This window comes from Arctopsyche grandis, chromosome 13, assembly GCF_051622035.1.
Source record: "Arctopsyche grandis isolate Sample6627 chromosome 13, ASM5162203v2, whole genome shotgun sequence".
In the NCBI taxonomy this organism is placed as follows: domain Eukaryota; kingdom Metazoa; phylum Arthropoda; class Insecta; order Trichoptera; family Hydropsychidae; genus Arctopsyche; species Arctopsyche grandis.
Window position 1 is genome coordinate 8,286,306 of NC_135367.1, and position 22,066 is coordinate 8,308,371.

General features: G+C 35.5%; 1 protein-coding gene across 1 annotated transcript; it reads left to right on the forward strand.

Moving 5' to 3' along the window:
* Positions 1 to 1,986: 1,986 nt before the first annotated feature.
* Positions 1,987 to 20,322, forward strand: LOC143921584 (ras-related and estrogen-regulated growth inhibitor-like protein). The gene is made up of 6 exons (XM_077444935.1): positions 1,987 to 2,092; positions 9,499 to 9,635; positions 12,764 to 12,925; positions 17,018 to 17,170; positions 19,740 to 19,944; positions 20,057 to 20,322. The coding sequence occupies exons 1-6, from the start codon at positions 1,987 to 1,989 to the stop codon at positions 20,320 to 20,322; spliced, it is 1,029 nt and encodes a 342-aa protein (XP_077301061.1).
* Positions 20,323 to 22,066: the final 1,744 nt, after the last annotated feature.

A 22,066-nucleotide genomic window follows, 5' to 3' on the forward strand; every position in this document is an offset into this window, starting at 1 on the left:
TTACAAGTTTCATTGTTTATATTTTGAATAATATGCCTTATTATTATTTTATTTTACATAGAGGGGTGGGGGGGGTAGGTATGTACATATAGTATAAAAACGATCGGATAAGAGATAAAAATGACCACTGACACGAAAGCCATGTGAAACGTAAAGGAGGTATGTAAAAAGGGCAAATTTCATAATTCAATCTACTCATTTTATTTTAGTAAATATAAATCGTTTATATTTCATCATATTTTTAATACAGAAAAAATCCCCATGCTTGAAGAAATAAGTTTTTTAGACTAAATCAGAAAAAAAATTATTTTATCGAGGTAAACCAGTTATCAATAGAAGTTTTGTTATTAATCCACAAGAATAGTCGAAATATGATTTTTCTAAATGGAATTTTATTTAATTTTCATATAAAGACAATTGAATATATTATCCCTATTAATTCAATTCACATTCGTGTAAATACGAGTAAATACTAGTACGAGCTTTTAACTCGCAATTTTAGCGATTTAAATTCAGCACACTTCCAATTAAACGAATACAAAAAATAGTGTGGCCAGAAAACTGTCTCAAAAAATATGTTTCAATAGAAAAAACTCAATATAAAATAGTATTAAAAGTGGGAAAAAATCCCAAGTGAAAATAAGTACTTTTGACTTTTGATTTGAACTGGACGACTACTTGGAGAGATTTAAAAGCTAAAAAGTACTACAAATAAAAGATAAAATACCCGACTATAGATTCCAATATTTATTTTGAACAGGAAATTGACAGATTTTGAGACATCGACCGAACAACACTAAGATATAGAAAAATCATGCGATTTAAAAAACACATATATCTCCGAATCTCCAATCAACATTTTTTATTACCAGATTCGTGTTTACTGGGCATAGATCTATAAGAAAAGTCATATCTCGTCTCTGAAATAATTTTCGTGACCAACAGTGTTATTAGATTTATATACGCCTCTGGCAAGATCTGGATGGCTTTTAAATCCAGATCGACCGTCTTCTTTTAGGTTTTTCCATTTTATTCAACTTAATTGTTGTAACGCATGCAATAAAATCAGCATCCAACCCCCCCCCCCCCCGTTTCTCGGAAATTCATCGCAAATCTGAATTTGTTGATTGTTAAATATGTATACCTTCATTGTAGAATATGTTTATTTTATTTTATTTAAAAAATAAATACCACAGAGACTTGACTGTGTGAGTATATAAAACAAGAATAACAAAAATAATAAATAATAATGATAACTACACACGTCGTGCTATGTAAGATCTGTTCGACTAACTCAACATAACTGGTATTGAAGGGATACAAGGAATGTGCCTGTAAGTTAAGGAGTCGAACAGCTCTCGAGAGGAGGGAGTTCATGAGCACGTTTGTTTTAGGCCTAATTGGCAACAAGAGGTGATGTATTTATGTACAAGTTTGACCATATGTGTCACTTTGGGGCTACCTGTAATGCCACCTATAGTAAAAATGAATAGCGTTAAATAAAATATGAACATATGTATATATATTTGTTTTCGATAGATCTCAGTGGAGAGTGAAATATGTATAATATATAAGTTTTTTTTTGTACTATATATAGTGAAATTTCCACAACGTTTGACTAATCCAGACTACTTGGCATATATGTAAAAGCAAACCTTTGCATATGTACATAGATGGGAAGTACCCTTTTCCGAGTGATTTAACGCGTGTCTTATAATGAAGTTGTGACGTTCAAAGTCGATTATAGCGTATTACAAATTTAGTATGAAAGGCAATTGATCACAATATACCTATACAATATATATTTCATTCTTCTCACGTTGTGTCGCACTTTAATGGGAATGGAATGATTTTCATCAAAAGAAAATTCATCGCATTTTTCGCAAACCAATCTAGCCGTTCGCCCCCGCCCCGGAATGTTGTTAATGTGTTTTTCGTGTCGTTTCAGATTACATCGTCATATGAAGAGTTATACACTGTTGTGATATGAACACGACATCTCCCAAATCTTCGTTGGCAAAGCTTGGTCTGGGCGCCAGACCCAAGCCCATCAAAGTTATGGTTTTGGGTCAAGGCGGTGTCGGGAAAACTGGTAAGTCGACAATACATATTACCATACATTATTCATCAGACGTACAAATCGAACACTTTCCACCATTACTTCCCTATTTCCATCGGTAAAAAAAAAAGAAAAATACACCGAGGTCAAATTGGATTCACCCACTTTGTTTAAATGCAAAACTATGTATGTAAGTACTAACCTAAGGATTCTCGCCGAAGTGAAAACACCAAAGTTGCTATTTAATTGAGATTCATTTAGCATTGCTTTCTACGAGTAAATTTATTTCGTAAGCATAATTGGAATTGACGAGAGTTTCGTTTATTAAGGACATTTAAGGGACTTTCATACATTTATCGCACAACTTTGAAGCAATACTGTGCTGAACAACAAATTGTGTTTTAAAATACCGCTAAAATAAAATACCGCTAAAATAAAATAAGTATTAAAGATTTGTTATCAATTCTCCCATATCGATTGAAAGTTAGTCTCCAAATTTAATTTTATGTATTTTTTAAAATATGTTATTTATGCCAAAAACCCCCTGGACATTAACCACCCATGAAAATAACCCTCGCCATGGATAAAAATTGTTTAAAAATATTAATAAATAATTAATAATTAATTATAAAGTAAAGTAACAAATAATAATAAATTGAGTGTGGTAGAGCATATTGAATGTCAATTTATATAATACTAGCTGTATTACCCGGCTTCGCTCAGTGTTTATAATATAAACCGCTTAAACATGACTAAGCGAATTTAATTAAAAAAAAAAAAAAAAATTTAAAAATTTAAAAAAAAAATTTTAAAAAAATTTTAAAAAAAAATCAAAAAAAAAATAAAAAAAAAATTTAAAAAAATCAAAAAAAAAATCAAATTTTTTTTTTTGCCTTCTAGGGCTTCGCCCTCGGCACCCCCCTGAGCCTTTGCCTTCTAGGGCTTCGCCCCTCCACGCCCCATGAGCAATTGCCGTTTAGGGCTTCGCCCCCATGATCAGTTGCCTTTTAGGGCTTCACCCCTCCGCACCCCCATGATTAAATGCCGTCTAGGGCTTCGCCCCCCCTAGTTAATGCCTTTTAGGGCTTCGCCCCCCGCGCCCCCAAGATTAATTGCCGTTTAGGGCTTCGCCCCCCTTAGCTAATGCCTTTTAGGGCTTCGCCCCTCCGCGCCCCCATGATTCAAAGCCGTCTAGGGCTTCGCCCCCCTTAGTTAATGCCTTTTAGGGCTTCGCCCCTCCGCACCCCCATGATTAAATGCCGTCTAGGGCTTCGCCCCCCTAGTTAATGCCTTTTAGGGCTTCGCCCCCCGCGCCCCCAAGATTAATTGCCGTTTAGGGCTTCGCCCCCCTTAGTAAATGCCTTTTAGGGCTTCGCCCCTCCGCACCCCCATGATTAAATGCCGTCTAGGGCTTCGCCCCCCCTAGTTAATGCCTTTTAGGGCTTCGCCCCTCCGCGCCCCCATTATTAAATGCCGTTTAGGGCTTCGCCCCCCTTAACTAATGCCTTTTGGGGCTTCGCCCCTCCGCACTCTCATGATTAAATGCCGCCTAGGGCTTCGCCCCCCTTAGTTAATGCCTATTAGGGCTTCGCCCCTCCGCGTCCCCATGATTAAATGCCGTCAAGGGCTTCGCCCCGATGATCAGTTGCCGTTTAGGGCTTCGCCTCATAAGGCTGCGCCCCATGGGGCTTCGCCCCATGAGGCTGCGCCCCCTTCGGGGCCCCATGCGGCTAAGCTCCATAAGGCGGCGCCCCATAAGGCGGCGCCCCATAAGGCAGCGCCCCATATGGCGGCGCCCCATAAGGCTGCGCCCCATAAGACAGCGCCCTATAAGGCAGCGCCCCATAAGGCGGCGCCCCATGAGGCTGCGCCCCCCTGCGCCCCCTTCGGGGCCCCATGGGGCTGCGCCCCCTTTGGGGCCCAATGAGGCTGCACCCCCTTCGGGGCCCCATGAGGCTGCGCCCCCTTTGGTGCCCCATGGGGCTGCGCCCCCTTTGGGGCCCCATGGGGCTGCGCCCCATGAGGCTGCGCCCCCTTCGGGGCCGCATGCAGCTAAGCTCCATAAGACTGTGCCCCATAAGACACCATAAGGCTACGCCCCATGAGGCTGCGCCCCCTTCGGGGCCCCATGAGGCTCCGCCCCCCTGCACCCCCTTCGGAGCCCCATGGGGCTACGCCCTATGAGGCTACGCCCCCTTTGGGGCCCCATGGGGCTGCGCCCCATGAGGCTGCGCCCCCTTGCGCCCCCTTCGGGGCCCCATGTGGCTTAGCTCCATAAGGCGGCGCCCCATAAGGCGGCGCCCCATAAGGCGGCGCCCCATAAGGCTGCGCCCCTAAGGCGGCGCCCCATAAGGCGGCGCCCCATAAGACTGCGCCCCTAAGGCTGCGCCCCATAAGACAGCGCCCCATAAGGCTGCGCCCCATAAGACTGCGCCCCATAAGGTTGCGCCCCATAAGGCTGCGGCCGATAAGGCTGTGCCCCATAAAGCTGCGCCCCCTTTTGAGCCCCATGGGGCTGCGCCCCATGAGGCTGCGCCCCTTGTGGCGCCCCTGGCGGGGCCCCATGAAACTACTCGCCTTGCGCCCCCGCGGGGGTGAATCCATTGAAACGAAAAAAAAAATCGGCGCCCATGGATCGAAAAAAAAAAAATCGAATCACGTGTTCGATGACGTCACCGATCTACGGACGATGACGACCAAGGATATTTACATACAAAGTCTCTTTCCAAATTATAGATTAGATATTTAATTTCAATTTATTGTTGTAAATAGAATAAATATCAATTTAAAAAACTTCTAGTCACCAGTTAGCGTTTGCGTTCTGTGGTATTGAATTAAATTTTAATCGAGGTATATATTATTATTATTGCAGCGTATACTAAAAGGAGCCGCCGTTATAATTGGTTTCGAGGATTATCTCCAGGCTTAAGTGCAAGTCGGCTAACAATGAGATACCCCCGAATGCACTTAGTGGGGGTAGCGGTAACTCGGACTACATAGCCAAAGCGTGGGAAGTAACCGGACGTCGAAGATGCCCTGAGCAGACCCACGCTTTGGCGTTTTCAGTTCTAAGAACTCCACGGGAATGCGACCGAGTTACCACTACCCTCGCTAAGCGCATTCGGGGGTATCTCAATTTTAACCGACTTGCACTTAAGCCTGGAGATAATCCTCGAAACCAATTACAATGGCGGCTCCTTTTAGTATACGTTACATTATTATACTTTAAATATTTTTAGACTATCCATGATGGAATTTGTAAAATCGAGAAAAGGAAACCAAAAAGAGATTAAAATACAACTGTTTTTGGAGTTTTGAATATTTTATATTATTATTATTGATTACTGTTTTTTTATTATTGATTATTGGTTATTTATAAAGAATCTGATATACATTATTAATATCTGTATTTCTGAATTTGTATTGTTCTGGCTGAAATAAATTGACATTGATACTGACTTTTTATTAAAGGTACTGTCAATTTTTATAAAATATTTTTATCCTTGACGGAGGAGGGGGGGTATTTGCACGGGGGGTTGATGTCCAGGGGGTAAGTGTCCTAGAACCGTGTACTATATCATCATCACCGCTAATGATGTTATTTTCCGTAAAAAGTCATTCGATTTTTACATTGATTAATTTTTTTTTACAACAACCACCTTTTGTATAACTGAAGGGCTATATTATGTCATTCAATGGATATCTGGAGAGTAATCACCCCTCAGAGGATTTCAACAGCGGCCACTGCGGCAGTACGTTAGCCCTCTCCATGGCTCATACATCATTGTTTGAATTGCGAAATATTTATTACATTCGCTATATACGTAGTAGATATGTCATACAGATTGCCAAACGTCAATTTGTGTCTACACATAACCATCCGACTTATGATTTATTAAGATTGATTGTTTCCATAGGGTGTATTTGTGAGTATTGAACAGTCCATATTAACATTGCATGTACATATGTAGTTTCAAAGCATACAATATGGGTGCTTTCCCTTTGTGCGAATTACGTTTGGAATCATCGTTACGAAATGTGCGCAAATTTATTCATTACATTTGTGAAGTTTGCTCGAGGTCGAAGTTGCTTTATGCTGCTAAAATTATTCTGTGAAAGTTTAAAGGGTATGTTTACTGCGAGACATTTTCTTATTGAAGAAAAATATTCTGCAACTGCTAGCAAAAGGATTTGTCGAGTAGGGTTTTCCCTTATTTCTGTTTTCCGAGTGAAACGGAACGACATCCACAAACGAAGAAAAATGGGTTCTCGTTCTGCAGGAAAACATATTTGCAAACTTTTCCGCTTTTCTTTAAAATTCACGTCTGAGATGTGCTTTTCACTTTGCAATATCGCATCGCTTATGCAAACATTCCTGTAGATGTAGATACAATAATAACAACAACTATGATATTTTAATTAGCAATAATATATTTATTCAGTTATTAATGGCGTGTATTTAATCGATCAGTAATTTATTCAGCTTTTGATCAACAAAAATACTAAATTGTCAATAATAACAATATTTCGAAATAATCATTTGATATTCTAAATGATCAGTTGTCCAAGCGTACTGATCAAATTCAGATATTTGTGATATAGCGGGTAGGCTAGTTTTTTTGCCAATTTAATGGAGGAACCGTTTCAACAATAAAATCAGATTGGCCAACTCTGATAGGAAACGATCAACTTGGAGTCACAAATATCTATGTAAGTCTGACCAGCAGTATTAAAGATTAGCACAGGATCGAACCCAGTAACCTCTCGGTGCCAAAAATAAAAGCAACCACCGAGCCATACTGCTGGCTAATAAATGAAAAAATGTAAAATCTGGAGGTGTACTAATTATATTACCTTTAAATCGTGTCCGTATACCAATTTTTTTTTTATATTTGGTCATATAAAGAAATTCTCCTAAGACTATAAAATCCATGTGAGGCCCGAATAGAAAATATGATCAAAATTCCGCTCAAAAATCACATCTAATTATGAAAATAATAATGAGCGCGGGTTACCAGACAACATAAACTTATCATTAATGTATTTTAAACTTCAAAAATTTATTTAATTTTCGTAATAAATGGCACAATAGAACTTCATATTTAAAATTACAAATATGTATATGTATTGTCCAAATTAATTGACCATTTAATTAAAATACTGACTAATCGATATACATATGTGCATACACTTACTGAACGTTTTTCTGATGCTCCAAGTGTAAAGAACGTTAATTTTATTTAAAGCTACTGAATAATTAAATACCATTTTAATTTAATTTCTATAAATAAAAGCTGCGAACATTTCGTTAGAATTTCTGTAAATATTTCACGAAAAATCACTTTAATTTTAATTGATATGCGAATTCAAATAAAATGAGTAAATATTTTTACAAGAAAATTTTCATAGCACTCGGGCACACTGAGTGGTTTTTAATCCATACGATTTGTGACGTAAGACCTGACATTTTGGTCTTACAAATCCACTAGACGAACGTAAGAGGGAGAATAAAATTCAATTTTCAATTTAAAAAAATGGAACGTGCTTACAAAAGCGTATGAAAAGCTCAGCTCAAATATCATTCAACTCGGAAAAGGGTCACATCTCTAAAGTCACAAGATCGTAAAAGTGATTTAAGTCCATTTTAATGCACAGTCTCTATCGTATTACTATATTTTTATGATACATCACATCGTCTTTTACTAGTTAACAACCTTAGATCATATGACGGTGACTTCTACAATATTTCACATATTTTTTCGAGCTTTCTTATAGGCAAACGATTATATACAATTGGATAGGTTCGTCGTATAATATCCACATATACATACATAGTATTGAACTTATTAGTTCCGTTTTAAAAATCAAATTGGCAATATTATGTAAAGGATTCAAATCGAATTTTGTTTTCCCAATTTCAAAGGGTACTAAATTAGGGCACAGCTTTCGCTTCAACGAAAATTTTGTCTCAGAAGTTGTTCAACGGCTTCACAAAGGTAATGAATTGCCCTTATGGAAGCAAACTCTTTACAATATCGAATAACTAATTAGACTTTTTGATACCAGTATCATTCATTAAATAAAATTAAAATAAAAACATGGTTAAGAAATTTTATAAGAATTCCTCTTGTAAAAATTGATAGCATTTTAAATATTAACACATTCACTGCTGACTGCCGTATTTTAAAATTTAAGCCTTATAAAACTTGATAATTACAATTGAGAACTCTCTAGAGTACTACTGACACTACATAGCTTCGACCGTATACACAAAGTTATATTGAAGAATAGAAATTTTACTCGTATTTAGAATGTAATATTCACAGAAAAGATGAAACTTAATATCTGCTAGACTTTATTACGTCATAATTTAAGTATGATGTGCTTCAAATGAAAAAGCTATCACATGAATACACAATAGACGAGTGCCCATTCGAGCCAAATGCGAGTTGTTTACGTGACACTTGCACTGATGAGGAAAATTCGCATTTTCCCGAGCATCAAGTATTCCAGGTATTTCATTAGGCCTGGAGCAATTAAGCGAGCATTAATACAATCACTACGAAACGTATAGAATAATTTAAAGATTGATATTTTCATTTCAACCCGAGTAAATAAGAAACACGGAAGTATCGATAATTTTTTTCAGCCGCATTAAAGACGTGAGAGAATAAAAAAAGAAAACCCGAGTGAGTGGAAGAGAGAAGCCGTCACGTTTGAGGAGCAAATCCTGAGACCGTAAATAAGTGTAATCTGAATTATTGATAAGCCGACCACGTATACCTCTAAAGTGATGGATTTTTTTACCTCAAAATAATTTGAGATTCGTAACCATTTTATCTCATTTTACATATTTTCCATATACGATAGATTAAGTGGTGGTTCGAGTAGTACCGGCTTAACTATACAACATCGATTGTCTGATAAAGAATTAATTATCCTTTTTTATAGCTTTACGCGTGCAGATAACGCCTGTTTGTAAATAAAAATGAATCATACACAAGCTTTCGATTTATTTATATATTTGCATCAACTTCGTAGTACGCTTCTGAGATATTTAAATCCTTGCATAATATACGCTGGGGCATTCTTACAATGTCATGCGAATTTTCCGGCTTTTCCTCGAGCTTTACTCGCTTGGCTCGGTCGAATACACTATTAACCATATTCGCAACGTGCCTCTGCCTACAATATCCTCAGGGAAGAAAAAGCTTTGCGAGTTTAATTAAAGCCAAACGAATTCTTGGTGATAAATTAAGAGCCGAATTTGAACAGATTTATGTATCTGCGAGTAGAAAAATGCCATCTGTTACAGTACGGTCTTATTTATTTGTCGTTTTATTAATTTCGGAACAGTGTTCTGGTTTTTGTTCGTGACTTAAACACAAAACCGTTCGTTTTTAGTGGTGATTTATATATATATGTTTCATATTTTTCAGCAATGGTAGTCAGATTTATCACGCGCAGATTCATCGGAGAGTACGATCCCAGTCTGGAGAAAGTTTATGCATTCCACACAGTTATGGATGATGAGATGGTGTACTTTGACATATTGGACACAGCTGGACAACCACACGTGAGTCATTTGATATTTTACGGTCAATATTTGAAGGATTTTCCGAATTTCACTCGAAGCTCTCTCTCGCCTTCGAACACCTTTCAATATAATTGCCCGAGATACGGAACGGTTTTATGATATTTTATACCTACATACGTAGTTTTGACTTTTTGCAATTCTACATATACCTATTCCAACACTGTCTAAATTTTTTATTCGGTCGCAATTGAAATGTCTTATTGAGTTGTTTTAGTATCCACTCCACAGTGTAGTTATAAAATATTCAAGATAGCTTATCTTCTTTAAGTGTAAACAACAGTATACTAACAAACAATAGACAACTGGGGACTTATACGTCTTTTACATTATCCAGAAAGGAACCCTCAATGGCTTTGCACATATTCTTGAACTTTTCCTCTGTTTGATGGCTCTGTTTTGAAAGGATAATGAAGGGTGACGGACTATTGACCGAATGGACACATGGCCGATGGATGATTGTCCGAGTGGACATTAGGCCGACGAACGGAGTGATTTTTGATATATTCTAATATTGTATCTATTTTTAGTGAGTTTTGAATAACTTCATTACACAATTATTCATTTTTATCGTTTTATTTAAAAAAAAATGCGCTTCTTTTTCAAAATCGATCAAAATACAACACTATTTGAAAATAATATTTGTATTTAGTAAATAGTAGACGATAAAAACGTTGTTTAAGACACTTAATATCCAGGTGGCACCTAACGAAAGTAAATATGTATGTGGGCGTCATTATTGTATTTTGTATCAATTTCATTTTTATACTATTTTTAACAAAGCAATGTTTTTTTACGTATATACATATGTACATATATACCAGGAAGTCCTAAAATGTAAAAACCAATGCGCCTTAATGGCAATGCATCATTTTTATTACACAAGTCGCTGAATTACGAAACACTGAAGAACTCGATATTAGCGAGACATCTATGAATTTTGTACATAATTTTTATTGTACATAAATCATACTCAAATAGTGGATAGGATGGGGTTTTAGCCAATTTAATGGAGGAACCGCTTCAACAATGAAATCAGAAAAATTGTCAAACTCTGATAGGAAACGATCGACTTAGCAGCAATACAGATAACTCGGAATAAATTGTTTTCAATCGAAGTCAACTCACGGGATCGAACCCGGCGCCCTTTCAGCCCTAGGCAAAAGCCCAGCCACCGAGCCATGCTGCTGGCAATTACATTATAATTAAAATTAATAAAATATCAATCAGCAACGATATTTTATCTTTATTTTATTTATCTATTTTTTCATCATCTTTCGCCATCTACTGCTAATTAGAAATAAATTAAAAATGTAAATCAACCAAATGTACGTTGGGTCAATCGTCCGTCGGCTTAATGTGCGCTCAGCCAATTATCCATCGGCCTAACGTCCGTCGGCCAAGTGTCCATTCGGTCTAACGTCCGTCGGCCAAGTATCCATTCGGCCTAACGTCCGTCGGCCAAGTGTCCATTCGGCAAAAGTCCGCGCACGGATAATGATATGCCTTATTACAAGGCTATTTATGCTATGTTTCACTAATTCCTACATTCTTCCGATCGGCTTGAAACTTTGACATTTTGCGCGGATTGATCACCGATAGAAATTTAAATCGATTCCGCCAGTTCGATGGTGAGAAATATTCATAATAGACTTAATAAATTAAAAATGCAAAAAAAAAGACGTTGACGTTTTATAGCCTTATTTTATTTTATTTTATTTTATTTTTACATATATACCAGGAAGGCCTTACAGGTAAATCCCAATGCGCCTTCCTGGCCAATTACAAATACAAATACAGCATTTTTATTATAAGTCGTTGAATTGCGAGACACTGAAAAAACTCGCAAATTAACGAGACATCTATGAATTGTACATAAATTTTTATTGTACATCAATCAAATTTTTCAAATAGTGGTGACATAGTAGGTAGGAAGGATTTTTAGCCAATTTTTTTTCCGGGAACCGTTTCAACAATGAAATCAGAGAAAATTGGCAAACTCTGATAGGAAACGATCAACCTGGAGTCACAAATCCAGGTCTGACCAACAGCATACTCTGAAAAATTCATTTTCATTCAGGGATAGAACCCGGCACCTTCTTGACGGTAAGCAGAAGCTTAACGTCCGAGCTATGCTGCTGGCTAATTATATGTTTGACTTTCCGCCACCCACCCGTCTTTAAACCCGTCCACCACCACCAGATTTTAATTGTTTAAACGCCTATCACTTTATCTTTTTCGCACTATACATATGTTATTTAGCAAACTTTTTTTTATTGAAAAACACATCATTCCTTTTGTAGGGCCTGTACGATATGGTTGAGGGTTCGGTGATTACTGGTCACAAAGTCACTAAAATCTCTATAACGGAACATCTGGCAGCCTAAAAGTCCATCATACTAACGATAACTATCATACTAACGAGAACTTGAGTGCCAAATATTGCTTATTCGCGATTTTAATGGCAAAAATTGTCTTTTTGATCACCGCAATGTGACTAATAATCCAATTACCATGGTTGAGTTTGGGTCGCCATCCTGTAAGTTGGGACCGATTCGACCAAGTTGGTGGCCACCACTTAAATTCCTTCCCGACCGTCAAATTAAACAGTCGTGCATTAAACCATACTATCATTTCATTTCATTCTTCCTCATACAATAAATGTTCTAACCAATAAAAATTCATTCGCAAACTTATCAAGATCTAAAGTTTTTCATAGATCCTTCTAGGGATTAAGGCTTTATGTGTACAAACAAACATATATACAATTCTATGTGTACTTTTCTAAAAGATGTTTAGTTATACTTTTGTTCGTTTATTGAAACAGTCCATATTTCACTGTCAATTGCAGTTTTTTTTTCTAACCGATTCGTCAAGTTGACTTAAAAGTTTTCCGCGAACTGCGAGAGAACCGCAGACGGGAGCGTTTCTCATTTTTGCGTCGAACTTTTCTCATTAATTTAATACGGACACCGGAAAACTTACTTCTCCGACGTTCGTTTGGGCACATCGACAACTTTCAAACGGCTCACAAATTAAATTCCTCTCTGCAAACGGCATCACTTCGTTTAAATTGTAATTTTACTCTGTTTAATTGTTGTCATTTTCAGGAAAGCGAATGTTTAACACTGGAGGCAAACATTCGATGGGCGGAGGCTTTCATCTTGGTGTATTCTGTAACGGACAAGTGCTCCTTCGACGAATGCAACCGGCTTAAATTTCTCATCAACTACAACAAGAGGAGACGCAGACTGGGATCCAATAGTGGAAAAGTAAGTACAATTTAAGACGAAAGCAAGCAAACGAGTAATAACTTAAAAACGAACACTTAAATAATAGCAACAAACTACATTAGATAAAACAATGCTACAAAGTATATATTTTCAGTGGACTTCAAAACTCGGTTGATGCCTATCAGACATCAAAACAACCTTAGACACGTTATTGGACTAAATCCATAATTTTCCTCAAATTTCTGAAATAATTTGGTTCTTCGCTATAAATAACATACAATTCATCTGCAAAATGTTTATACAAAATGTCATATCTTATTTCAAAGATATTGCTTTTGAAAGGGAAAGTACATGATCGTCGACATCAAACTATCCAGTAGTCGATTTTAATGATAATTCTAAAGAAAGTGATGGACAATGTTCGAAAATGTGCTGAGCTCATCTGAATGTCATTATATTCAAGAAAAAAAATTCGGATGTGATCAACCCACGACTTTATATATGTATGTATTTGAGGAATGTAAAAAGGATACATAAAATTCGATAATCAAACCTACATACACGTTCACACATATCGGCTATGAGAACATTTTCGATACAAATTGAGCGCAAATGTAGGGAAACTTACACAAGACAAAAGTTCTACTCCCGGTTATCGGATTTTATTTAAATTTTTTTCATTACTTAATATCGCTATATATATTATACACATAAAATATCAAGAAGATAAAAATAATTTAACAGGTCAAAATTATATAATGAAATATTGTTTTAAAAAAAAATACTACTTCCGGTTTACGATTACTGATCAACACCTTATCAGCTCTAAGTTAGTACATAAAAAATACAAATACAAATTTTCAGCTTGATACGTTTAGGGGTGTGGAAAGAATCACGGGCACAACATTTTTAACCTTTCTAAGAGAAAAAAATCCCACTTCCGGTTTATTAAATTTATTGATTTTTTTTTATTTTCATCATATTGATACAAGAATTATACTTGATTTTTTTAATTTTTTTGTGAAGAGCACACGTGTTGCAAAGGTCGAAAAAATGGTGGAAGAAAATTCGAACAAGAGTAAACTGCCACTTCCGGTTGACGGATGCTTACCAAATTTTATACATAACTTAGTATTAAACTTAAAATTCTAGATATGAAATTTCAGTTCAATTAACTAAAAGGTTTCTGCGAAAACATAAAAAAACCTCGATTTTCTAGAGTAAATGTACTACTTCTAGCTTAGGAAAAAATATTAAAAAAATATAAGGTTATACAAATTATTATTTCTATTACATGTAAAAAAAAATCACTCCGATTCAATTAGCCGTTTGGGATATAATTGAATTTAAAAACTTAGACAAAAAAAGACACTTATAAGGGGAGGTACAATTTTCGGTCAACCTAAAAATTTGAAAAACATTTACGTGATATCGATAAAAATTTTAATAACAGATACTATGTTTCGGTTTGATAGGAAAAACGGTGTTCAATAAATCCTCAAAATACACAGACACACACACTTATTTTTTTCTAGATCATGAAAACGTGATCAGTGATCGATTCTGAGTTCGAATCAGCTAAAATCTCGTTAAATTGTAGCATGATCACAAAACACATTGTTACTACGTACATAGATAAAGTAAAAAAAAAATCTATACCATATGGTCTGGTTTAATTTAGCAAGTCGATTAAAAAATGTATATTTTCAATATATTGTTCGTCCAAACATTTAAGCTTCACCTTGTATATGTATGTATGTACATATATATGTATAGACAGACCCCCGCAAAATTGTATGTACGATATTATCATACAAATTGTTATTACTGAGCGTGAGATGCGAACGAACGCGACGTTATCATCACCTGGCCGTCTGGAAATAGTGCCAAGATCGTTGTTGTCGAAAATTGGGCCAAAATGGGAACTAAGCCAGAACTGTTTATATTTTTCATGAAAAAAAGTCTGATCTCTCTCCAGGTGGTGAAACTAACCGCGATAAATCACACTTCATCAATAATGCAAGTTATATCATAATAAATTACATCGACTCTAAAACAATATACATACATGTGTGAATGCATGAAAGTTTAATAAACTGAAAATTGGCATCGACAATATGTATAGAGAGTGTCGCTTTTGAATATAATTGCTTGGGAATACATAGTTAGTCTTGGCAAGCCTTTTCAGCACTGTCACGCTCGAAGCATTCAAGGATTTTTCCACTTATTATAGAGTGTTAAAGTTTTTATAAATCCGAAAATAATTGTTTATGTAATAAATGTAGTTTCGAAAGCTGTGCTGCTGAAAGATACATATGTATTTATGACATCTTGATATAGATATACATACATATGTATTTTGCTAACACTTTATATCAAACGAAATAAATTACATTACATATTTCTGTGTAAATATTATAAGAAATCAATCAGCACTTTCACTCTATTAATAAAATATATAAATACATGCATATATGTACATACATATATATGTATATAAATACATATGTAACAGTGGTTCAAAATTGTGTCATAATTCTATTTCTTCTCTTCATAAAATAATTAAATTTAAATTTTATATCTATCTTCTATCTATATTTATAAAAATGAATGTCTGTGTGTTTGTATCGAATAGGCTCCTAAGCCACTGAACCGATTACAATGGAACTCTCAGGATTTGTTGTATGCATATCCGGGAAGACTATTGTGAAAAAAAATCGCCCAAAAAACGGGAACGGAAACGGGAAAAATGGGTATGAATGTGATTGCAACGTAATAATTTCAAAAGTTTTCACGTCGCAACCTGCGTTGTTAGGTAAAATAAACAAACAATTGAATTGTTACAAACGTGTTCACTGCCTGCGTTTTTCCGACAAATGGGAATGGGAACGGGAACGGGAATGGAAACGGGAACGGGAACGGGAGAGGGAACGGGAAAGGGAACGGGAACAGGAACGGAAACGGGAATTGCATGCGTTATTTGGCATTGCTAGTTTATTTTATAATTCAGCTAGTTTATTTTATAATATTTTAACGTAGAGATTAGGTAATTTAGGTACTCGTGGACCACTGATTTACCATCACTAATCGCCTGATCGCGCCAAAAAGGTCTCGACGTATCAACAAGCTGTATACAACAGCCAATAAGGTCTCGCGACCCATCGACCAATGAGCTCTCTGTGCTGAGAGTACACGTTGTGTACCGGTTTTGACGGTTTTGTTCCGTGATTAATTCATAGCTGGCTAGCCGACGGATCAAGAACAATAAATTATCTCTACTAGTACTCGCTGCCTTTTTTTAATTTTGATTTCGGAATCCACTCTTCATGTCCACACTACAATATTATAAAGATTTGTTTAATTTTTGTGAGAATTTGTTTTGGTTTTATTCGAACCTCATATAATCTAACTATTGACACTTGAATTAATGCTTAGAATAAAATATTATTCAATATAATTGGACACCTACGTCCAATTATGTCATAAAGAAATAATTGTGGCTTTCATAACGACCGGCACAAATATTAATAGTAGTGTGAGCTGATTTAATGAGTCGCATTATTCTAAATCCTCACAAAAACATTGATACTGTGATAAAGTTAGTCCAACATAAATATGTACATTACATTTTATTTTTACATACATATGTATATGTACATATATACCAGGAAGACCTAACAGGCAAACCCCAATGCGCCCTCCTGATCAATGATTTCGAGCAGAGTGGTCACGGGTTCAAGTCCCACTAGAGTTCCGCTGTTTGCCAGACCTTGATTTGTGACTCCAGGTTCGATCATTTCTTATCAGAGTTTGATGTTACCCGTAAGGCCTTCCTGGTATATATGTAAAAAATAAATAAATAAAATATGTACATATGTATATATGTACGTTTAAATGAAATAAGTAGATTTTCCGCCTTTCTTGAACGTATCAAAGTAGTCCTTACGGTCTAATTCAATTTATTTCGACTCCTCGTGTGGCGCATAGTCATAATTAAAAGGGCGTGTTCAGTATTTGATCCTTTCAGACGTATCGGACTTTTCAAGCTCATTGTTTAGCACAACTACATGTTTTAATGGATATGTAATTGACAGTGACCTGATTTAATTATTCAATCAATCTATTTTACAGGAGAGTGCGTTGGACGTTCCCGTAGTGTTGGTCGGAAATAAGACAGACCAGGGTGGAGACAGGATGGTGTCAGTCGAAGAAGGACAACGGAGAAGCAAGGAGATAGGATGCGTCTGCTTCCACGAAATATCAGTCAGGGAAAGCATAGAACAGGTATGAATTAATATATCCGCGTATCGATTCCGACTGGTGAACAAAAGACGGGAAATTCTAGATTTCAGCGCGAAAGGAGGGAAAGCCATTAATTAAAACCGTAAGATTCCAACCATAATGTCTGTTATTAGCTCTAATTTATGTTCATCCTTAATCCTTATACAGTGTTTCGCCCCGTTTTCAATCTACTTTTACATTATAATCAGATGTGACCCGAAAAAGCCTTATTTCACCCGCACGCTGAATAATGTATAAAATTAAGTTTTATTTTATGTGGGCGCTTGAATATTCCATTTTAAGTATACATACGTACATGTATGTCATACTTTAATGGGTATTAGACTTAATCTTTGTAAACTTTAGATTAAAACAGATTATTCTTTTATATTTAGCATATATATAACATCGGGGTTTGGTGCAAGCGATCGAAAAGCGCCAGACAGATTGAACCACAGATTAACTGGATGGCTGCTTTAAACGCAATTCTCGACTTCACGAATGAAAAATTGCACATCAGATGACGAGTAACCTTTCGATGTGCACAGATGCAATTATTAAAATGGTAATTATTAAAATTGAGTTGGATCTTTCTGGCGAGTTTTTAAAAATTTAATAAGCAAAAATTCGGAACTAAAGTGTCAGAAGCACAAAACGTATACAGGGTAGGTATGTCGAGACTTCGGGTAGATTTCGCTTAGTGTAAGTGCGAGCAGTGCGCACGCATAAGGTACACGTGTCGTTAATATGTGGTTCAGTCTGTCTTGGGCTTTGCGATCGTTTGCACCGCATCGATAATATCGCTATTCTGTATCTCTGTATGTGTATGTGTGTCTATGTAAGATAACGCTTGCCGTACTATAAAGGCGAAAACACACAGCAAGGAACAAGGCACGTGGTTTTAAATGCGAAAATGCATTTTCCATTTTTAATACATAACTTTTAAAAATGCGAAAAAAATGTGGCATGCCCAGCATATATTCATAGCACGCCCAGCACACACCGTCCCACCGTCAACCCCTGGAGTGTTTTCGGTAAAATTGTATCCGTGTATTTATCCTTGCTTAACAGTGATTAATAACGGTGTATCCCATATTTGAAGAAATGTGGGAAAACTCCATCAGCGGGGAGCCAAGCACACGCTGTGCCGTTCTTCCCTGCGTGATTTCACCCTGGTAGTCGTTTCGTTCGACATACATATGTACGTCATAGGCATATGACACTGGCAACAAAACGTACGAATATAATAATAGATCAAGAAAAACTTCTATATAAACCAATGTTTCCTCTAGGCAAATTAGTCTCTGAGCATTTAGCGCCATCTATTGAAAATTTATTTAATTAATTTTCTATTGGTATTTTATATTATTTATATGTAGGTAGTAGGTAGGTAGTTTTTACCTTTTTTTTCGTATTAAACATAAATATATTTAAATGGTATCGAACACAAGACCGACACATTTCATTTCATTTTTTTTTAATTAATAGCTTAATATGCCATAACCCATGCGATGATATTCCATCGGGCACAATACTAGTAATAAAATATTATTAAACTGAATCGTTGAAAGTGTTACAACATGAATTAAGGTCTGTTCATACCAATCCAGAACGACCCGTATCCTGCAGGTGTCATGCAAGTGCGGATAGTATTCTTTGGTACACTATATGGAAGTATTCATACTCCATTCGCGCATGCGCATTTACGCATTCGCGCGTCCATATAGAATGTACCAAAGAATACTATCCGCACTTGCATGACACCTGCAGGATACGGGTCGTGCTGGATAGGTATGAACAGACGTTTATAATCGGTAATAAGGGTAACAATACCAACAGCTTTCTGTATTTCATCAAAATGCGGATAAAATTAATTTATTAACTATTCTAAAATTATAATATTTTGAATATCAAAGCTTTAGATTCTTGATTTAAATATTTTTAAACTGGCTACAAATGTATTTACATACATAATTGCCCGGTCTCCGTGACGAGACAGAATGTTAAATTACAGAAAACGCAAATATCGGAAGGCAAATATCGAAAATCGAAAGATCTTAAGTTGAAAGATCAAAAAAAATGGTGCATGGTAAACGGTACATACTCACTTAATTTGCGTGAGCAGGATACAACAGTAACAAGAGGAGCAGGCTTTTCCTCCCGTATTAATGTGCGCGTGCAGAATACGGAAGAAAAAGCATGTTCCTCTTGCTCCTGTTGTATCCTGCTCGCGCAAATTAAATGAGTATGTACGTGAGAATGTACCGTTTACCATGCACCATATTTTTTTTATCTTTCAACTTAAGATCTTTCGATTTTCGAACTTTGCCTTCCGATATTTGTGTTTTCTGTAATTTAACATTCTGTCTCGTCACGTAGACCCATAATTGCCATATAGAAAAATTCATTATTTTCAACTTTAATTCCTCCGAGTAACGTTGAGCTATTCGATTTTTTTTTAAATAATTGTTAAAAACAAATTATTTATAAAAGCATTTTAAAGAAAAGTTTACCAAGAACTGAGTCTCTGACGGAGAATGGAACAATTTTACATGTTGTAATTTATTTTTAGGTATGGTCTGTATTCAGAGATGTGTGTCGATTTTGGAGAGTTCATGCAAAATGTCCACGATTGAAGAGATCAGGCAGTGAAACCCCGGGAGAAGCCGGAGCTTCCCCGGAGCCTACACCGCCGTCGTTGACATCCCTCAATGGTTCACTCAGTCTACCATGCCATCACAGTTCCAGATCTGCCATCTCACCGATTCTCTTAATGGGTAAGAATATACTAAATAGTGATTCTCTGTATGAAATGTACCAATCAAATTACATTACAATTTTAATAAAAAGTTTCTGAGATGAAACAATACTTTAATCATTGTATTTCAGGCAGACGATGGACTGAAGTCGAACTGGAAGAAGAGGATGAAAAGTCTGAAGGTAGTAGTAGTGTAGACGGCACTGCGAGCAACGGTCCGTGCGGGTGCACTTCTCCGGAAGCAGCGGTTCCGTTCAGAGGTAGAGCTTCTACCGACGGTCATCTGTCGAGACCACGACGATGGCGTTTTCCACCACCGGCTGCTGCATGTGGATATCCTCCTACGGCAGATCGTCGCATGAGCATCAGCATGAGAGGCAACAATGCGAGCTACTAGCCTTTATTGGTACCATCGAAGACAGATAGTACAACGAAGTTAAAATAATATTATATACAAAACCAAAAGGAGGTTTGTTTTTAAAAAAGCTTTTTTTACTACGGTATTTTTATTTTATACTTTTTAGTGTTACAGAATTTAATTTTTATTATTATGGAGAGGAGCTTAATATGACAATTTAAAAATATGATGGTGGTCCGTGAGAAAAACTACCAACCTTTTAAGATTGCAAACAATTCATATTTTAATTTATCGTCAATTGTGAAATTCGATACATATTATATAATTGAAACTTGACATATCTATCATGGATTTTATTTTTATAAAAATTAAAGGCTTTATTACACTTCTGAAATTTCATAGTAAATATATGTATGTATAATATATAGAAAATTATTTATGTAAGTTTGTTTACATTGATATTGTATGTATTTCATTACGTTGTATAGGGTGGAGCAAATTGGAAACAATTAGAAGATAAGTTTAGTTTTTTAATTAAAGTGTTTATTATCAAGATACTAATTGTCTATGTAAGAGTTTCCATCCTACCCTGTAGTAAAGAAAAAAAAAAAGTAAGACTGATATTCATTATAGATGCGAATGAAAGTTTTGATTTGTTTTGCTTTATTACATGTATGTATATAAAATAAGATAAACTAGTAGATAAAGATTTCTGTAATCAAATTTTCACTTGTAGTTTTCGGTCTAAATATGTAATTATATGGACGTCCAATGTTCACAATGCTTATTAGTCAGTATTTGTATTAATATGATGTTTGTTAATAGTATAATAGTATTATTGGGCAACAAAAGCTCGCATTGTAAAAATATTCAAAATGTATAATATTTACTTAAAATACATACATAATTGATCATTTTATGTGATAGTTGTAATTTAATGTAAATTTGTGTTTGTAAGCATAATTTATAAAAATATCTTAGGCTTTATCTATGCGTATAATGGGCTTTTATTTAACTGGATGTGATATACATTTATATAGGTAATAAATATGATTGTAAAATCTAAAAACATTCCAATATTATTTTCTTCTTAATATTTATAGTCAACGCTTAAGCGAACCAGTGCTATTTAAATCAACCGTCAAATAGTATACATTTCTAATATTTTAAATGAAAATATGAACTATGCTTCGTTGTGAATTATAAAACAAATTCTTATTCCAAAGAAACATAAAACTTTTCTTGTATTATATAAATAATTAGATAATATATGTATGTATGTTTATGTAGATAAATGTATATAATTTATTACGTGAAGATATTTTTGCTATAAATAAACTAGTCCCTATTTATATTTCTTTATGTAAGACACGAAAACAAGATGTAGTTTATATTTATTTTAAATTAATCTCTTAAGCACATTTAAATATAACGAAGTGAAAAGTTATCAATGCATTGTATAATTTATACAGATTTCAACGTCATGCTATTTAACATTATAGCTATTTTTGTACTTATTATTTATTTTTATTTTTTTGCCAAAAACCCAAACATCAATGGAAATTTAACATACATGTATACATATTATGTAGAAGTTTTTTTTTAAATAAACAATTCCATTTTTTTTAAATCGCTTAAATTTATTTAGTATAAGATAAAATCAAATGCCTGAAGCCTTTCCAGATAATCATATTCCATTTAGAATAATAGACAAATAATTGATAAAGTATTGCTTTATGAGAAATATTTAATCGATTATTAATGAAATATGCACTTTATGACT